This window comes from Nerophis ophidion, linkage group LG21, assembly GCF_033978795.1.
Source record: "Nerophis ophidion isolate RoL-2023_Sa linkage group LG21, RoL_Noph_v1.0, whole genome shotgun sequence".
In the NCBI taxonomy this organism is placed as follows: Eukaryota; Metazoa; Chordata; class Actinopteri; order Syngnathiformes; family Syngnathidae; genus Nerophis; species Nerophis ophidion.
The window spans coordinates 2,584,184-2,600,062 of NC_084631.1; the positions used below are offsets into that span (position 1 = coordinate 2,584,184).

At 41.1% G+C, this 15,879-nt stretch overlaps 1 protein-coding gene across 2 annotated transcripts in view; it reads left to right on the top strand.

Annotated features, from left to right (window-relative positions):
- Nucleotides 1-15,879, top strand: part of LOC133539581 (ephrin type-A receptor 7-like) — a 708,400-nt gene that overhangs the window by 108,013 nt on the left and 584,508 nt on the right. For both annotated transcript variants that reach the window (XM_061881603.1, XM_061881604.1), the window contains exons 2-3: nt 1,519-1,583; nt 7,767-8,439. In XM_061881603.1, coding sequence (XP_061737587.1) covers nt 1,519-1,583; nt 7,767-8,439 — 738 coding nt within the window. The remainder of the gene's footprint in view (nt 1-1,518; nt 1,584-7,766; nt 8,440-15,879) is intronic.

Genomic DNA, 15,879 nt, shown 5'->3' on the forward strand with positions numbered 1-15,879 from the left:
GTATGTGTATATATATGTGTATGTATGTATATATTTATATATATATATATTAATATTAGGGCTGCGAATCTTTGGGTGTCCCACGTTTCGATTCAATATCGATTCTTGGGGTCACGATTTGATAATATATCGTTTTTTTTTTCGATTCAACACGATTCTCGATTCAAAAACGATATTTTTCCGTTTCAAAACGATTCTGTATTCATTCAATACATAGATTTCAGCAGGATCTACCCCAGTCTGCTGACATGCTAGCAGAGTAGTAGATTTCTGTGAAAAGCTTTTATAATTGTAAAGGACAATGTTTTATCAACTGATTGCAATAATGTATATTTGTTTTAACTATTAAACGAACCAAAAATATGACTTATTTTTATCTTTGTGAAAACATTGGACACAGTGTGTTGTCCAGCTTATGAGATGCCATGCAAGTGTAAGCCACTGTGACACTATTGTTCTTTTATTATTTTTATAAATGTCTAATGATAATGTCAATGAGGGATTTTTAATCACTGCTATGCTGAAATGATAACTAATATTGATACTGTTGTTGATAATATTCATTTTTGTTTCACTACTTTTGGTTTGTTCTGTGTGGTGTTTGTGTCTCCTCTCAATTGCTCTGTTTATTGCAGTTCTGAGTGTTGCTGGCTCAGGTTCCGTTTTGGAATTGGATTGCATTGTTATGGTATTGCTGTGTAGTGTTTTGTTGGATTGATTAAAAAATATTGATTTTTTAAAAAAGAGAATCGATTCTGAATCGCGATTCAAATTCGAATCGATTTTTTTCCCACACCCCTTTTTATATATGTATGTATATATCCAAATTTCCATTTTTCCGGACAAACTCTCAAATGTGCGTGTGAAGGAGAAGCCAAAACTCAATAGGAAATACGCAGTTTTAGATATCTGTATTTGTGTGCACTTAGGGAGTCGTAATGTTCCTTTTAACCTTTGGTATTGCCAACGTTTCCCAACTCATGCAATCAAAGTCGGGCTAATGTATGAACACGACTTACTCACGAGTCAATTGCCGACACAGTTGATGTGCCAAGCTCGCAGGCCATGACAGAAAATGGTAAACACAGGAGTATCGTGGCAAAGTCCTCTCACAGTACTCTGGAGCCTGAAGACCATTACTTGGCCTGTGTCGCTGTCCATGGTGCTGAAAAGTGTTCCTAGTAAATCCACCGCCATACTGCTTAAAATCTGACTTGTTTTGAACACTTCTTTTTATATCTGTCTTCTTTTTTCCAAACGGGCGCAGATCAATGTTGATGCAAAAAAAAAGTCCTCAACAGATGCTTTAAAAGTGTAAAAATAAATGAACTCAACGTGTCCACTCATTGTTTGACAGGCTGGTTTCAGAGTTAAGGGCCCTTTTTTTTTTCATTACTCCAAATATTCTACTTCCATTATCGCTTTTTAAAAAGTTTAGAAAATAAGCTTTTGTGTGTGTTGTCATGCGCCATTGATAAACATATTTATTTAATCAAAAATGTTTTTTTTCTCCTGCAGTGGTGCTGCTGAATTCTAAAGAGACACAAGCAGAACTGGGCTGGACCTCATTTCCCCCCAATGGGGTAAGTTGGCATCTTCTTTTTTCTTTGCCGGTTTTTACTTATGTGTGTTGAAAAAGGCATATTTATTAACTATGTTTTGTAAAAAAAAAAAAAAGAGGAAACAAAAACAGCTGCCCTCATCAAACCTTCCCATCCATCCTCACATGAATATTCACACTGTCCTACAGTTATTACTACACATTGAACATTACTTATATTATGTTCATTATTGTTGTAATTTGGGCTGGACCATTGTAGCTGAGATAGGCGCCAGCGCCCCCCGCTACCCCGAAAGGGAATAAGCGGTAGAAAATGGATGGATGGATGGATTAATCACAAATATTTTGATGACAAAATTACTCACTTCATGTTCAAACACTGATGACACCTATTAAACAAGACAAAAGGCAAAGAATCAAACAGAGACAGAATTAAATTTGGACTCAGATCTGAGGAGAGACATGGCCACTGTACACTCTCCGTACAGTCCTGCACCACGCTCTGCCCCAAGATCGTACTCCCCCTTCTTTATTTGCCGTTCTTCCAGGCCTTAAACAAAACCGTCGCTCCACATTGCTCTGTGCCCGTCTGAGAAGTGTTGTATCCCAAATAGCTGCAATCGCGCGTTTCCTTCTCTTAAGGCAGTGGTTCTCAAATGGGGGTACGCGTACCCCTGGGGGTACTTCAAGGTATGCCCAGGGGTACGTGAGATTTTTTTTTAAATATTCTAAAAATAGCAACAATTCGAAAATCCTTTATAAATATATTTATTGAATAATACTTCAACAAATTATGAATGTAAGTTCATAAACTGTGAAAAGAAATGCAACAATGCAATATTCAGTGTTAACAGCTAGATTTTTGTGGACATGTTCCATAAATATTGATGTTAAAGATTTATTTTTTTGTGAAGAGATGTTTAGAATTTAGTTCATGAATCCAGAGGGCACTTTAAGTTGATGATTACTTCTATGTGGAGAAATCTTTATAATTGAATCACTTGTTTATTTTTCAACAAGTTTTTTGTTATTTTTATATCTTTTTTTCCAAATAGTTCAAGAAAGACCACTACAAATGAGCAATATTTTGCACTGTTATAATATTTAATAAATCAGAAACTGATGACATAGTGCTATATTTTACTTCTTTATCTGTTTTTTTTAACCAAAAAGGCTTTGCTCTGATTATGGGGTACTTGAATTAAAAAAATGTTCACAGGGGTACATCACTGAAAAAAGGTTGAGAACCACTGTCTTAAGGTATTAGTTTGTGATTTCCACAAGCTTCTGTACATGTAGAAGAAGGAGAAACACGGGCATGTCTGGATGACTCGGTTCCAAATTTCCAGTGGTTAGCTCCGAGTTGCGAAACGGCTTTACTATGAAGCTGGCTGTGTCGCGTTCTTTCTGACGTCACTTCCTGTGAGTGGCGAAGGCTTTCTGGCGTCACTTCCTCTCGGAACTCGGTTTGTAAACGATCGATGAGTCCTTACAAGGCTACGAACTGGCGATTCAAGATAAGACGACGCACTTACCCGTGTAAACGCCGGATTAGTTTGGCTGACTCGGTGCTAAGGCTAAATAATTATTTGTTTAAGAAGTTATCCTTTGGAAGAGGAGTTTTACTATCTCTGGATCTTGTTCACAAGTGTGAAAAGACGAGAGATAGACGTGCAATTTAGTCTGCAGTAATATGGTGAAGGCAAGAAAACCAAAGCACTCGATTTACTGGTCGATCGGTCCTATCTTCAACTATGGCCACAAGCTTTAGGTAGTAACTGAAATAGCAAAATCACAAATAGGAGCGGCCAAAAGGAGTTTCCTCCCTAGGGGGGTTGGACTCCCTCTAAAAACCGGCTTCCCGAGCTCAGGGTGGAGCCACAGAGCGTTCGCATCGAGAGGAGCCAGTAAATGTAACTTAAGTATACAGCTGTAATCTTGCAACTGGCCAGGGAACGCCTCGTGTTTCTCCGGTGATACTGGAAGGGAGTAGCCGGAGACCAGGAAGTCTGGGCTTGTTTACTGAGACTGCTGCCCCCGTGACCCGGACCCAAACAAGCGGAAGAGGGTGGCTTGATGAATGGATGGATGAACGTTTACCGTATTTTCCAGACTATAAGGCCATACTTGCCAACCCTCCCGGATTTTCCGGGAGACTCCCGAAATTCAGAGCCTCTCCTGAAAACCTCCCGGGACAAATTTTCTCCCGAAAATCTCCCGAAATTCAGGCGGAACTGGAGGCCACACCCCCTCCAGCTCCATGCGGACCTGAGTGACGTGTCCACAGCCTGTTTTCACGTCCGCTTTCCCACAATATAAACAGCGAGCCTGCCCAATGACGTTATAACTGTAGAATGATCGAGAGCAGGTTCTTGGCTTCTTATGAGGGTTTATTGTTAGGCAGTTTCATTAACGTCCTCCCAGCGCGGTAACAACACACAACAACAGCAATCACATTTTCGTCTACCGTAAATAGCAATGTTGTGACACTGTTAAACAGGACAATACTGCCATCTACTGTACATGCATATGGTTAGAAAAATGGTAACAGAGAATAGAACAAGGATGGACAATTCAACCCTTAACTCAACAATTAGTAGATGAGTGTTATGTGTGTGTATATGTGTAAATAAATGAACACTGAAATTCAAGTATTTCTCTCTCATATATATATATATATATAACATTTATATACACAGTGGGGCAAAAAAGTATTTAGACAGCCAGCGATTGTGCAAGTTCTCCCACTTAAAATGATGACAGAGGTCTGTCATTTTCATCAGTCTAGGGGAGAACATGCAAACTCCACTGAGAAATATCCTTAGCCCGGGATTGAACCCAGGACTACTCCGGACCTTCGTATTATGAGGCAAATGCACTAACCCCTCTTCCACCGTGCTTCCAGTGCACCTTGTATATGAAAAAAGATCCAAAATAGACCATTCATCGGCAGTGTGCCTTCCAATCCTGTGCACCCTATGGTCCGGAAAATACGGTAATCTTACCAAAAAGATCTGGGTAGAGAAGTTTGTGTTGCCCATTTGCACTTTGATTGAGAAAGGAGTTTGTTAGCAGGCCGGCATGTGTGGGAGACGAGTGCCAACCCAACAGTTTCATGTGATTGCGTCCACTTGTCGGGCTGCCTGGAAGATCTCCCGCTCAATGAAAGAAATCAATTGATGCGTCAATTGCTCGCCGTCTAAAAAGACCATTTGTCACCATAGCAGTGGTGATGTTTCCAGTGCTAACACGCCGCTTTTCACGCCGCCTTTGCTGTGCCGGCTTGTCCTGGCTATCTCCAGGAAAGTCTCAAGGACTCAGTCAGGGCTGGGATTTGAATATCTGGTGGTACAATGGACGTGGATTGGATCTATCATAATAGTGTGAGAGTCCAGTCCATAGTGGATCTAACATAATAGTGTGAGAGTCCAGTCCATAGTGGATCTAACATAATAGTGTGAGAGTCCAGTCCATAGTGGATCTAACATAATAGTGTGAGAGTCCAGTCCATAGTGGATCTAACATAATAGTGTGAGAGTCCAGTCCATAGTGGATCTAACATAATAGTGTGAGAGTCCAGTCCATAGTGGATCTAACATAATAGTGAGAGTCCAGTCCATAGTGGATCTAACATAATAGTGTGAGAGTCCAGTCCATAGTGGATCTAACATAATAGTGTGAGAGTCCAGTCCATAGTGGATCTAACATAATAGTGTGAGAGTCCAGTCCATAGTGGATCTAACATAATAGTGTGAGAGTCCAGTCCATAGTGGATCTAACATAATAGTGTGAGAGTCCAGTCCATAGTGGATCTAACATAATAGTGTGAGAGTCCAGTCCATAGTGGATCTAACATAATAGTGAGAGTCCAGTCCATAGTGGATCTAACATAATAGTGTGAGAGTCCAGTCCATAGTGGATCTAACATAATAGTGTGAGAGTCCAGTCCATAGTGGATCTAACATAATAGTGTGAGAGTCCAGTCCATAGTGGATCTAACATAATAGTGAGAGAGTCCAGTCCATAGTGGATCTAACATAATAGTGTGGGAGTCCAGTCCATAGTGGGTCTAACATAATAGTGAGAGTCCAGTCCGTAGTGGATCTAACATAATAGTGAGAGTCCAGTCCGTAGTGGATTTAACGTAATAGTGTGAGTCCAGTCCATAATGGATCTAACATAATAGTGAGAGTCCAGTCCATAGTGGATCTAACATAATAGTGAGAGTCCAGTCCATAGTGGATCTAGCATAATAGTGAGAGTCCAGTCCATAGTGGATCTAACATAATAGTGTGAGAGTCCAGTCCATAGTGGATCTAACATAATAGTGTGAGAGTCCAGTCCATAGTGGATCTAACATAATAGTGTGAGAGTCCAGTCCATAGTGGATCTAACATAATAGTGTGAGAGTCCAGTCCATACTGGATCTAACATAATAGTGTGAGAGTCCAGTCCATAGTGGATCTAACATAATAGTGTGAGAGTCCGGTCCATAGTGGATCTAACATAATAGTGTGAGAGTCCAGTCCATAGTGGATCTAGCAAAAAAGTGTGAGAGTCCAGTCCATAGTGGATCTTACATAATATTGTGAGAGTCCAGTCCATAGTGGATCTAACATAATATTGTCAGAGTCCAGTCCATAGTGGATCCAACATAATAGTGTGAGAGTCCAGTCCATAGTGGATCTAACATAATATTGTGAGAGTCCAGTCCGTAGTGGATCTAACGTAATAGTGTGAGTCCAGTCCATAGTGGATCTAACATAATAGTGAGAGTCCAGTCCGTAGTGGATCTAACACAATAGTGTGAGAGTCCAGTCCATAGTGGATCTAACATAATAGTGTGAGAGTCCAGTCCATAGTGGATCTAACATAATAGTGTGAGAGTCCAGTCCATAGTGGATCTAACATAATAGTGTGAGAGTCCAGTCCAATGACTGCAAAATTTCTGTTGATTTTTGCTATAGAAGTTTCTAATTGGAAATGTAGGTCTGACTTAGACCTACATAGAGGTTTTTGTTTCACGTCTCTACGACATTCCTAACGGAAGTTACAAGCAGTCTGTTTTTTTTCCTTCCTAGGGGGCGCTAGCGCGCAATTTTCATTTTTGGGGTTTGGTTGCTTAATAAGTTGGGAAGCTTTACCATACCGACGTGTGTGTCGAATTTGGTGAGTTTTGAAGCATGTTAAGGGGGTCAAATTACAGCGCATAGGTGCGGAATAAAGAAAGAATAATACTTAAAGCTGCAAGCAGCGTTGGTCGGGTCCGCCTTTGGCTGCTGCCGCCGCTACTCAAGCCCTGGTCTAAGTCAGACCAACACAGAGGTTTTTATTTCATGTCTCTACGACATTTCTAACAGAAGTTACATGCAGTTTTGTCTGGGTTTTTTCCTAGGGGGCGCTAAGCGCAATTTAGATTTTTGGGGTTTGGTTTTCTATTAGATGGCAGTTTTTGCCAGTCCTGATGTGTGTGTAAAATTTGGAGAGTTTTGAAGCATGGTAAGGGGGTCAAATTACAGATCGGCGTTTCTGGATGTTGTTGATAAATGTCTTTCGCTTTGTATAGTAGAGCTTTAACTTGCACTTTGAAGCATTTTAAAGGGGTTTGGTTGCTTAATAAGTCGGGTAGGTTTGCCATACCGACGTGTGTGTCAAATTTGTTGAGTTTTGAAGCATGTTAAGGGGGTCAAATTACAGCGCATAGGTGCGGAATAAAGAAATCAATCAATCAATGTTTATTTATATAGCCCCAAATCACAAATGTCTCAAAGGACTGCACAAATCATTACGACTACAACAACATCCTCGGAAGAACCCACAAAAGGGCAAGGAAAACTCACACCCAGTGGGCAGGGAGAATTCACATCCAGTGGGACGCCAGTGACAATGCTGACTATGAGAAACCTTGGAGAGGACCTCAGATGTGGGCAAAAAAAAAGAAAGAATAATAATAAAGAATAATAATAAAGAATAATAATAAAACCTTATAGTTTCAATAGGGTCCTTGGCCCATTGCAAAGGACTCCTTTGGAGTCCTTTGCAATGGGCCTGGCGGACCCTAATTACACGGCGGGCCAGAGTTTGACACCCATGATGTGGAGGATGAAGTGCATAAACCGAGTGAAAAATAAATTTTTGGGGCACTAATTTTCTTTTCTTTCTCGTCTTGTCCAATACATGCGCCTGCCCTGCCCGCGTCTCGCAGTGGGAGGAGATAAGCGGCGTGGATGAAAAGTACAAACCCATCCGGACCTACCAGGTGTGCAACGTGATGGAGCCCACCCAGCAGAACAACTGGCTGCAGACGGGCTGGGTGGCGCGGCGAGGAGGCCAGCGCATCTTCGTGGAGCTCCAGTTTACGCTCCGCGACTGCAACAGCATTCCCGGCGTGGCCGGCACCTGCAAGGAGACCTTCAACCTCCTTTACGTGGAGTCGGACCGGGACCTGGGCGGCGTGACCCGGGAGGAGCGCTACACCAAGATCGACACCATCGCCGCCGACGAGAGCTTCACGCAGGGGGATTTGGGCGAAAGAAAGATGAAGCTGAACACGGAAGTGCGAGAGATCGGCCACCTCAACCGCCGGGGCTTCCACCTGGCCTTCCAGGACGTGGGCGCCTGCGTGGCCCTGGTGGCCGTGCGGGTGTACTACAAGCGCTGCCTGGCCACCGTCCAGAACTTGGCCATCTTTCCCGACACGGTGGCGGAGGCGGCCTTTTCCACCCTGGTGGAGGTGCGCGGCAGCTGCGTCAACAACTCGGAGGTGGACGCCGACAGCCCTCCCAGGATGCATTGCAGCGCCGAGGGGGAGTGGCTGGTGCCCATCGGGAAGTGCAGCTGCAGCGCGGGCTACGAGGAGGGACACAGCAGCTGCGAAGGTAGGCCAAATAAACACGCCGACATTGATGTTTTCTGTTAGGAAAGGAGCAAAAGAGATACAAGTAGCAAATGACTTCATCTATTGGTCTTTTTTTTTTACTGAAACAATGCAAGATTGATGTCTAATAATAGACATTTCTTTAGTTAGACATTCTTCTTTTCAAAGCTTTTTGCACGCTGGATCATTCGTTATAACTCCATTTTATTGCTGAGTCACGGAAATGCTTGGATAAAGGTGGTTTTAATCAGTGTAAGACCATTAAAAAGATAGCAGTTGTTATGGTTAGTTTAGTTTTTGTTTGAAGAAGACATTAAGCTCAAAGACGGATATGTTCTGCACCAGATTATAGCTAAATAGCTCATTTCCTTCTGCGGTCCCTGGCTAACTAAATTAAAGAGATACAAAAATCATGCAATTAAATTATGCTATAGCATTTTATGACTTTTTAAAGAAAGTCATAAAATGCCCTTTCATTTACACCTCTCCTTTACATCATAACACGGATAATACGTGCTCTTGTTCACATCATTTGTAAAAACAACCTTGGTTTTAACAGACACACCTTACAGTTTACAACTAAATTTTTTAAATGTATAAAACATAATACACATAAAGTTGACATGTCAAACAAAGTGCCCACTTTATTGACCGTGTGAGCAGCTTTGTTTGCTCCAAAGCCACTTTTTAACTTCAATTGTGAATGAAGAGTAATCTGTTGGACTTTTCAAGTTTGTTGTCGTCGTTCCATTCCTTTATCGCTTTATAATAATAATCGTTGCTTTTCCAGGGTGGAAATACAACAAACATATCCAATGATTTTTAAAAAACGACTAGAGTACACAAGTTTGAATGACAGACATTAAGCTCAAAGAGAGAGATGTTCTGCACCAGATTATAGCTAAATAGCTCATTTCCATCGGCGGTCCCTGGCTACCTAAATTAAAGAGATACAAAAATCATGCAATAAAATTATACTATAGCATTTTATGACTTAAAAAAAAAGTCATAAAATCCCCTTTCATTGACAAAAACTTATTATACATTACGACACCTCTCCTTTACTTCATAACACAGACAATACATGCTCTTGTTCACATCATTTGTAAAAACAAGCTTGATTTTAACAGACACACCTCACATTTTACAACAAAATGTTGTCATGCATAAACAAATAATACACATAAAGTTGACATGTCAAACATAGTGCCCACCTTATTGACCGTGTGAGCAGCTTTGTTTGCTCCAAAGCCGCTTTGTAACTTCAATTGTGAATGAAGAGTAATCTGTTGGACTTTTCAAGTTTGTTGTCGTCGTTCCATTCCTTTATCGCTTCATATGTAAAACGCTGATTGTGCATTAGAGGTTTTACATCTGGGTACGCTATACTGCCCCCTGGTGGAGCATTGTGTGTTTCGAGTTGTCACAGCTTATGTAAATTGGACAAAGTGCTTGAGTGAAAAAACAAAAAAAGCCTGACTGAAACTTTCAAAGTATAGTTGCAGTCTTAAGTTTTCATACACACATGTGTATCTATGCCATCAATTTTAGGCCCTTAATATGAGTTGTTGCTTTTCCATGGTGGAAATACAACAAACATATTCAATGATTTTTAAAAAAACGACTAGAGTGGACAAGTTTGAATGAGAAACATTAAGCTCAAAGACTGATATGATCGGCACCAGATTATAGCTAAATAGCTCATTTCCTTCTGCGGTCCCTGGCTAACTAAATTAAAGAGATACAAAAATCATGCAATTAAATTATACTATAGCATTTTATGACTTTTTAAAGAAAGTCATAAAATGCCCTTTCATTGACACCTCTCCTTTACATCATAACACAGATAATACGTGCTCTTGTTCACATCATTTGTAAAAACAACCTTGGTTTTAACAAACACACCTTACAGTTTACAACTACATTTTTTAAATGTATAAAACATAATACAGATAAAGTTGACATGTCAAACAAAGTGCCCACCTTATTGACCGTGTGAGCAGCTTTGTTTGCTCCAAAGCCACTTTTTAACTTCAATTGTGAATGAAGAGTAATCTGTTGGACTTTTCAAGTTTGTTGTCGTCGTTCCATTCCTTTATCGCTTTATATGTAAAACGCTGATTGCGCATTAGAGGTTTTACATCTGGGTACGCTACACTGCCCCCTGGTGGAGGATCGTGTGTTTTGAGTTGTCACAGCTGATGTAAACTGGACAAAGTGCTTGAGTGAAAAAACAAAAAAAGCCTGACTGAAACTTTCAAAGTATAGTTGCAGTCTTAAGTTTTCATACACATGTGTATCTATGCCATCAATTTTAGGCGCTTAATTTGAATTGTTGCTTTTCCAGGGTGGAAATACAACAAACATTCAATGATTTTTAAAATGACGACGAGGGTGGACAAGTTTGAATGAGAGACATTAAGCTCAAAGACAGATATGTTCTGCACCACATTATAGCTAAATAGCTCATTTCCATCGGCGGTCCATGGCTATATAATTTAAGGGATACAAAAATCATGCAATAAAAATATACTGTAGCATTTTATGACTTTTTTAAAAATAAAGTCATAAAATGATCTTTTATTGACACATACTTATTATACATTACAACCACACCTCCCCTTTACATCATAACACAGACAATACATGCTCTTGTTCACATCATTTGTAAAAACAACCTTGATTTTAACAGACACACCTTACAGTTTACAACAAAATGTTCTCATGCATAAAAATAGTGCCCACCTCATTGACCGTGTGAGCAGCTTTGTTTGCTCCAAAGCCACTTTTTAACTTCAGTTGTGAATGAAGAGTAATCTGTTGTACTTTTCAAGTTTGTTGTCAGGTCGTTCCATTCCTTTATCGCAGGGGTAGGGAACCTGTGGCTCTTTTGATGACTGCATCTGGCTCTCGGATAAATCTTAGCTGACGTTGCTTAACACGATAAGTAATTATTAATTCCGCTGGTAATCACAATGTTAAAAATAATGTTCAAAATATAAAACATTCTCATGCATTTGAATCCATCCATCTGTTTCTATCGCATTAATGGTCAAAAGTATTTTATTTTCTATTAGTTCGCTTTCGAATGTTATCAAAACGAATAAGAGATGCACCTATTATTTTGTTGTAATCAGGGAAAGTCCAAATAAAAGAGGGTAACATTCTCTTGTCAGAGTGTGGAACAACACTGTACAAGGGTGCATGACTACGCATTTTTCCTCATTGAGCTAAATTGAATCCAGTCTTTGTTTAATTCCTTGCTTCTTGTCTATTTAATAGATGTCATCAGTGTTTGAATCTGACAGTTGTATTTAGTGTTAAAAATATAATTACGGAAATACATTTTTAAATATTTGGCTTTTATGGCTCTCTCAGCCAAAAAGGTTCCCGACCCCTGCTTTATCGCTTTACATAAAAAGGCTGTTTGTGTAAAAGAGGTTTTACATCTGGGTAAGCTACACTGCCCCCTGGTGGAGGATCGTGTGTTTCGAGTTGTCACAGCAGATGTAAACTGGACAAAGTGCTTAAGTGGCGCTGGTGCAGTGTTATTTAGGATTCGATGGGCCATTCGTGTTGATGCTTATCCTTCAATGTTGTCAACATTTAAAGAATCTATATTTTTTATTTGATTTAGCTTTATTGGTCCCCGTTGGGGAAATTCATTTTCACTGCCGTACATTTAAACAACAGACTTTACGCATCACGAACAAAAATAACAAAAAGACATCATACATGACCAACACATTTACAGGCTTGTCAGACAGGTCGGCCGGGGCTGCTTTAGGGCGACTATAGCTGCAGGGTTGAGGCTTTTCCCGATGTGGGCCCTCCGGAATTTGATAGTTCTGTACCTGCGCCCTGATGGTAGTGAGATGATGTATCGGTGCACTGGACTATTGGGTTTGCCAGTTAAATAATGGACCTGTGGTTTGGATCTGAAATGTTGGGTGTGGGTAGGCAGATAATTAGGGTCCTTGGCCCATGGCAAAGGACTCCACAGGAGTCCTTTGCCATGGGCCAAGGACCGTATTGAAACTGCTGTGTTTTATTATTATTCCGCACCTACGCGCTGTAATTTGACCCCCTTAACATGCTTCAAAACTCACCAAATTTGACACACACGTCGGTATAGCAAACCTTCCCAACATATTAAGCAACCAATCCCCCGAAAGTAAAATTGCGCCCTAGCGCTCCCTAGGAAAAAATTACAGACAAAACTGCATGTAACTTCTGTTAGGAATGTCATAGCGACATGAAACAAAAACTCCTATGTAGGTCTGACTTAGACCCAATTTTCATACACTCACTTCTTTCAGCAAAAATCTACAGGAAGTTGGCAAAAACCCCTTCAAAATAACATTTTCGCAAAAAATGCAATTTTTGCCTCTTTGCGCTGTAATTTGACCCCTTTAAAATGCTTCAAAAGTCACCAAACTTGGCGCACACATAAGGACTGGCGAATATTGCCATCTAATGAAAAAAACCAAACCCCAAAACTCAAAATTGCGCTCTAGCGCTATTTTTGAATAAAACACTGAAAAAACTGCTCCTAGGAAGAAAACACAGACAAAACTGCTTGTAACTTCCGGTAAGAATGTCGGAGGGACATGAAACAAAAATCTCTATGTAGGTCTCGCTTAGACCTACATTTCATAGATTGACAACCCCCAACAAAAATCAACAGGAAGTTTGCCATTCCCCCTTCAAAACAAAAGTTTTGTAAAGACCGGTCACCTTTCTTCAAACATTATCTCCTCTGAGTGCGTTTGTTGTTTTGGCTTCAAACTCGCACAGGAGAGAGATTGAACCCTTCTGATTAAAAGTATAGAACAGAGTTTTGATAAGTTCTCAGGTTTTGATTTTACGCGCCTTCAAAGAACCCCTGTGCAAAGTGTCCTAAAAAAATGTCATTTTGCCTCTTTGAGCTGTTATTTGACCCCCTTAAAATGCTTCTAAACTCACCAAACTTGACACACACATCAGGTCTGGCAAAAATTGCGATCTGATGAAAAAACCTAACCTCAAAACTCAAAATTGCGCTTTACCGCCCCCCTAGGAATACAACACGGACAAACTGCTCCTAGGAAGAAAACACAGACAAAACTGCTTGTAACTTCCGGTAGGAATGTCAGAGAGACATGAAACAAAAAACACTATGTAGGTCTCACTTAGACCTACATTTTAATAACTAACATACTTTAGCAAAAATCAACAGGAAGTTTGATATTTTCACTTCAATACAACAACTGCATTACTTTCACAATGCATTAGATTCTCAAAATAGTGGCGCCAAGGCGTCTTCTAACGCTTATCTGGCCGTGGGTCTCGGGGGCAGCAGCCCAAGGCGGACCCGACCAACGCTGCTTGCAGCTTTAATTTTAGCTGCTATGTTTGTAATGCGTGCGAGTTTGGTATATCGCCCTTCACTTCTTATATTTACTTGCAGCCAAGATGGTGCATCGACCTTGTAAATCCAGATGTGTGTTTGTGAGAGTTGTGTTACGCTGAGGCAAACTGACACTATTTGAATTTTTCGTCACAAACTCGTCGCCACATCTTGCTTTGCATTGTGGGTACTGCGATATGGGTTGTTGGATGTGGTCTATTTAATATAATGTGGTTAAGGGTTGAACTTCTAGGGCAGGGGTAGGGAACCTATGGCTCTAGAGCCAGATGTGGCTCTTTTGATGACTGCATCTGGCTCTCGGATAAATCTTAGCTGACATTGCTTAACACGATAAGTAATGAATATTTCCACTTGTAATCACAGTGTTAAAAATAACGTTCAAAATATAAAACATCCTCGTGCATTTTTAATCCATCCACCCGTTTTCCAACGCACCTGTTCAAGAAGTTGCGTTAATGGTAAAACGTTATTTATTTATTATTGGTTAGTGAGATTACCGACATGAGAGCCTGTTTCAGGGTTACAATATTGTTTTATTTTTCAATAAGTCTCTCAGTTGCTTTCCAGCAATTGTCTTTTCCTCTTTCGTTCTTGCTCGCACTCTGGCTCCAGCCCCAACCCTGTCTCTCCTCCTGGCTGCTGCTTATAACAGAGCGGCAGGTAGGCACCTGTCGCTAATTTCGAGGCCGGTCCTGGCAACACCCCGCTTCGCTGCAGGCCCGCAGGCCACGCCCCCTCACAGTTAGCTTCAGAATAACAATTTCATTACAAAGAATAAAATACTTACTATACTCTAGAAATGTTACTTAAAAATGCACGTGTTTAGTTGTGTTCAGTGTTAAAAAAAAATATATGGCTCTTACGGAAACACATTTTAAAATATTTGGCTTCTTGGCTCTCTCTGACAAAAAGTTTCCCGACCCCTGTTCTTGGGGCCGGGGGGAGTTTGTCTAAACTTTTAATACTTCTATATTACAACAGATGGAGAGAAACTTAGACATAATACATTTTAATTAAATTCCCTCAGCTCCCGTGGTGGTAAAACGCCGAGACATACCCCCTAGCAGGTGGTACACACTTTTTTTTTTTTTACCGTCTACCATAATCTAATACTTTGTGTTTTATCACAAGACTGCAATCTATTTGTGGGGCTTGATTATGCCATGGTCTACTTTGCATAATTGGGCAGACCGAGTTAAGGGGGGAATATGAAAAGCAAAACCAATACTGTGTTTTCCGGACCATAGGGCACACCGGATTATAAGGCGCATCTGTTTTCATATATAACGTGCATTTTTTTCTTCTGAATGTAAAACACTTCCTTGTGGTCTACATAACATGTAATGGTAGTTCTTTGGTCAAAATGTTGCATAGATGATGTTTTACAGATCATCTTCAAGCCGCTTCCAGACATTCGCTTCATATCGGCATATTTGTAATCAACCTCCATCCATCCATCATCTTCCGTTTATCCGAGGTCGGGTGGCGGGGGCAACAGCCTAAGCAGGGAAACCCAGACTTCCCTCTCCCCAGCCACTTCGTCTAGCTCTTCCCGGGGGATCCCGAGGCGTTCCCAGGCCAGCCGGGAGACATAGTCTTCCCAACGTGTCCTGGGTCTTCCCCGTGGCCTCCTACCGGTTGGACGTGCCCTAAACACCTGTTCAGGTAGCATCCTGACCAGATGCCCGAACCACCTCATCTGGCTCCTCTCCATGTGGAGGAGCAGCGGCTTTACTTTGAGTTCCTCCCGGATGGCAGAGCTTCTCACCCTATCTCTAAGGGAGAGACCCAAACTCATTTGGGCCGCTTGTACCCGTGATCTTATCCTTTCGGTCATGACCCAAAGCTCATGACCATAGGTGAGGATGGGAACGTAGATCGACCGGTAAATTGAGAGCTTTGCCTTCCGGCTCAGCTCCTCCTTCACCACAACGGATCGGTACAACGTCCGCATTACTGAAGACGCCGCACCGATCCGCCTATCGATCTCACGATCCACTCTTCCCTCACTCGTGAACAAGACTCCTAGGT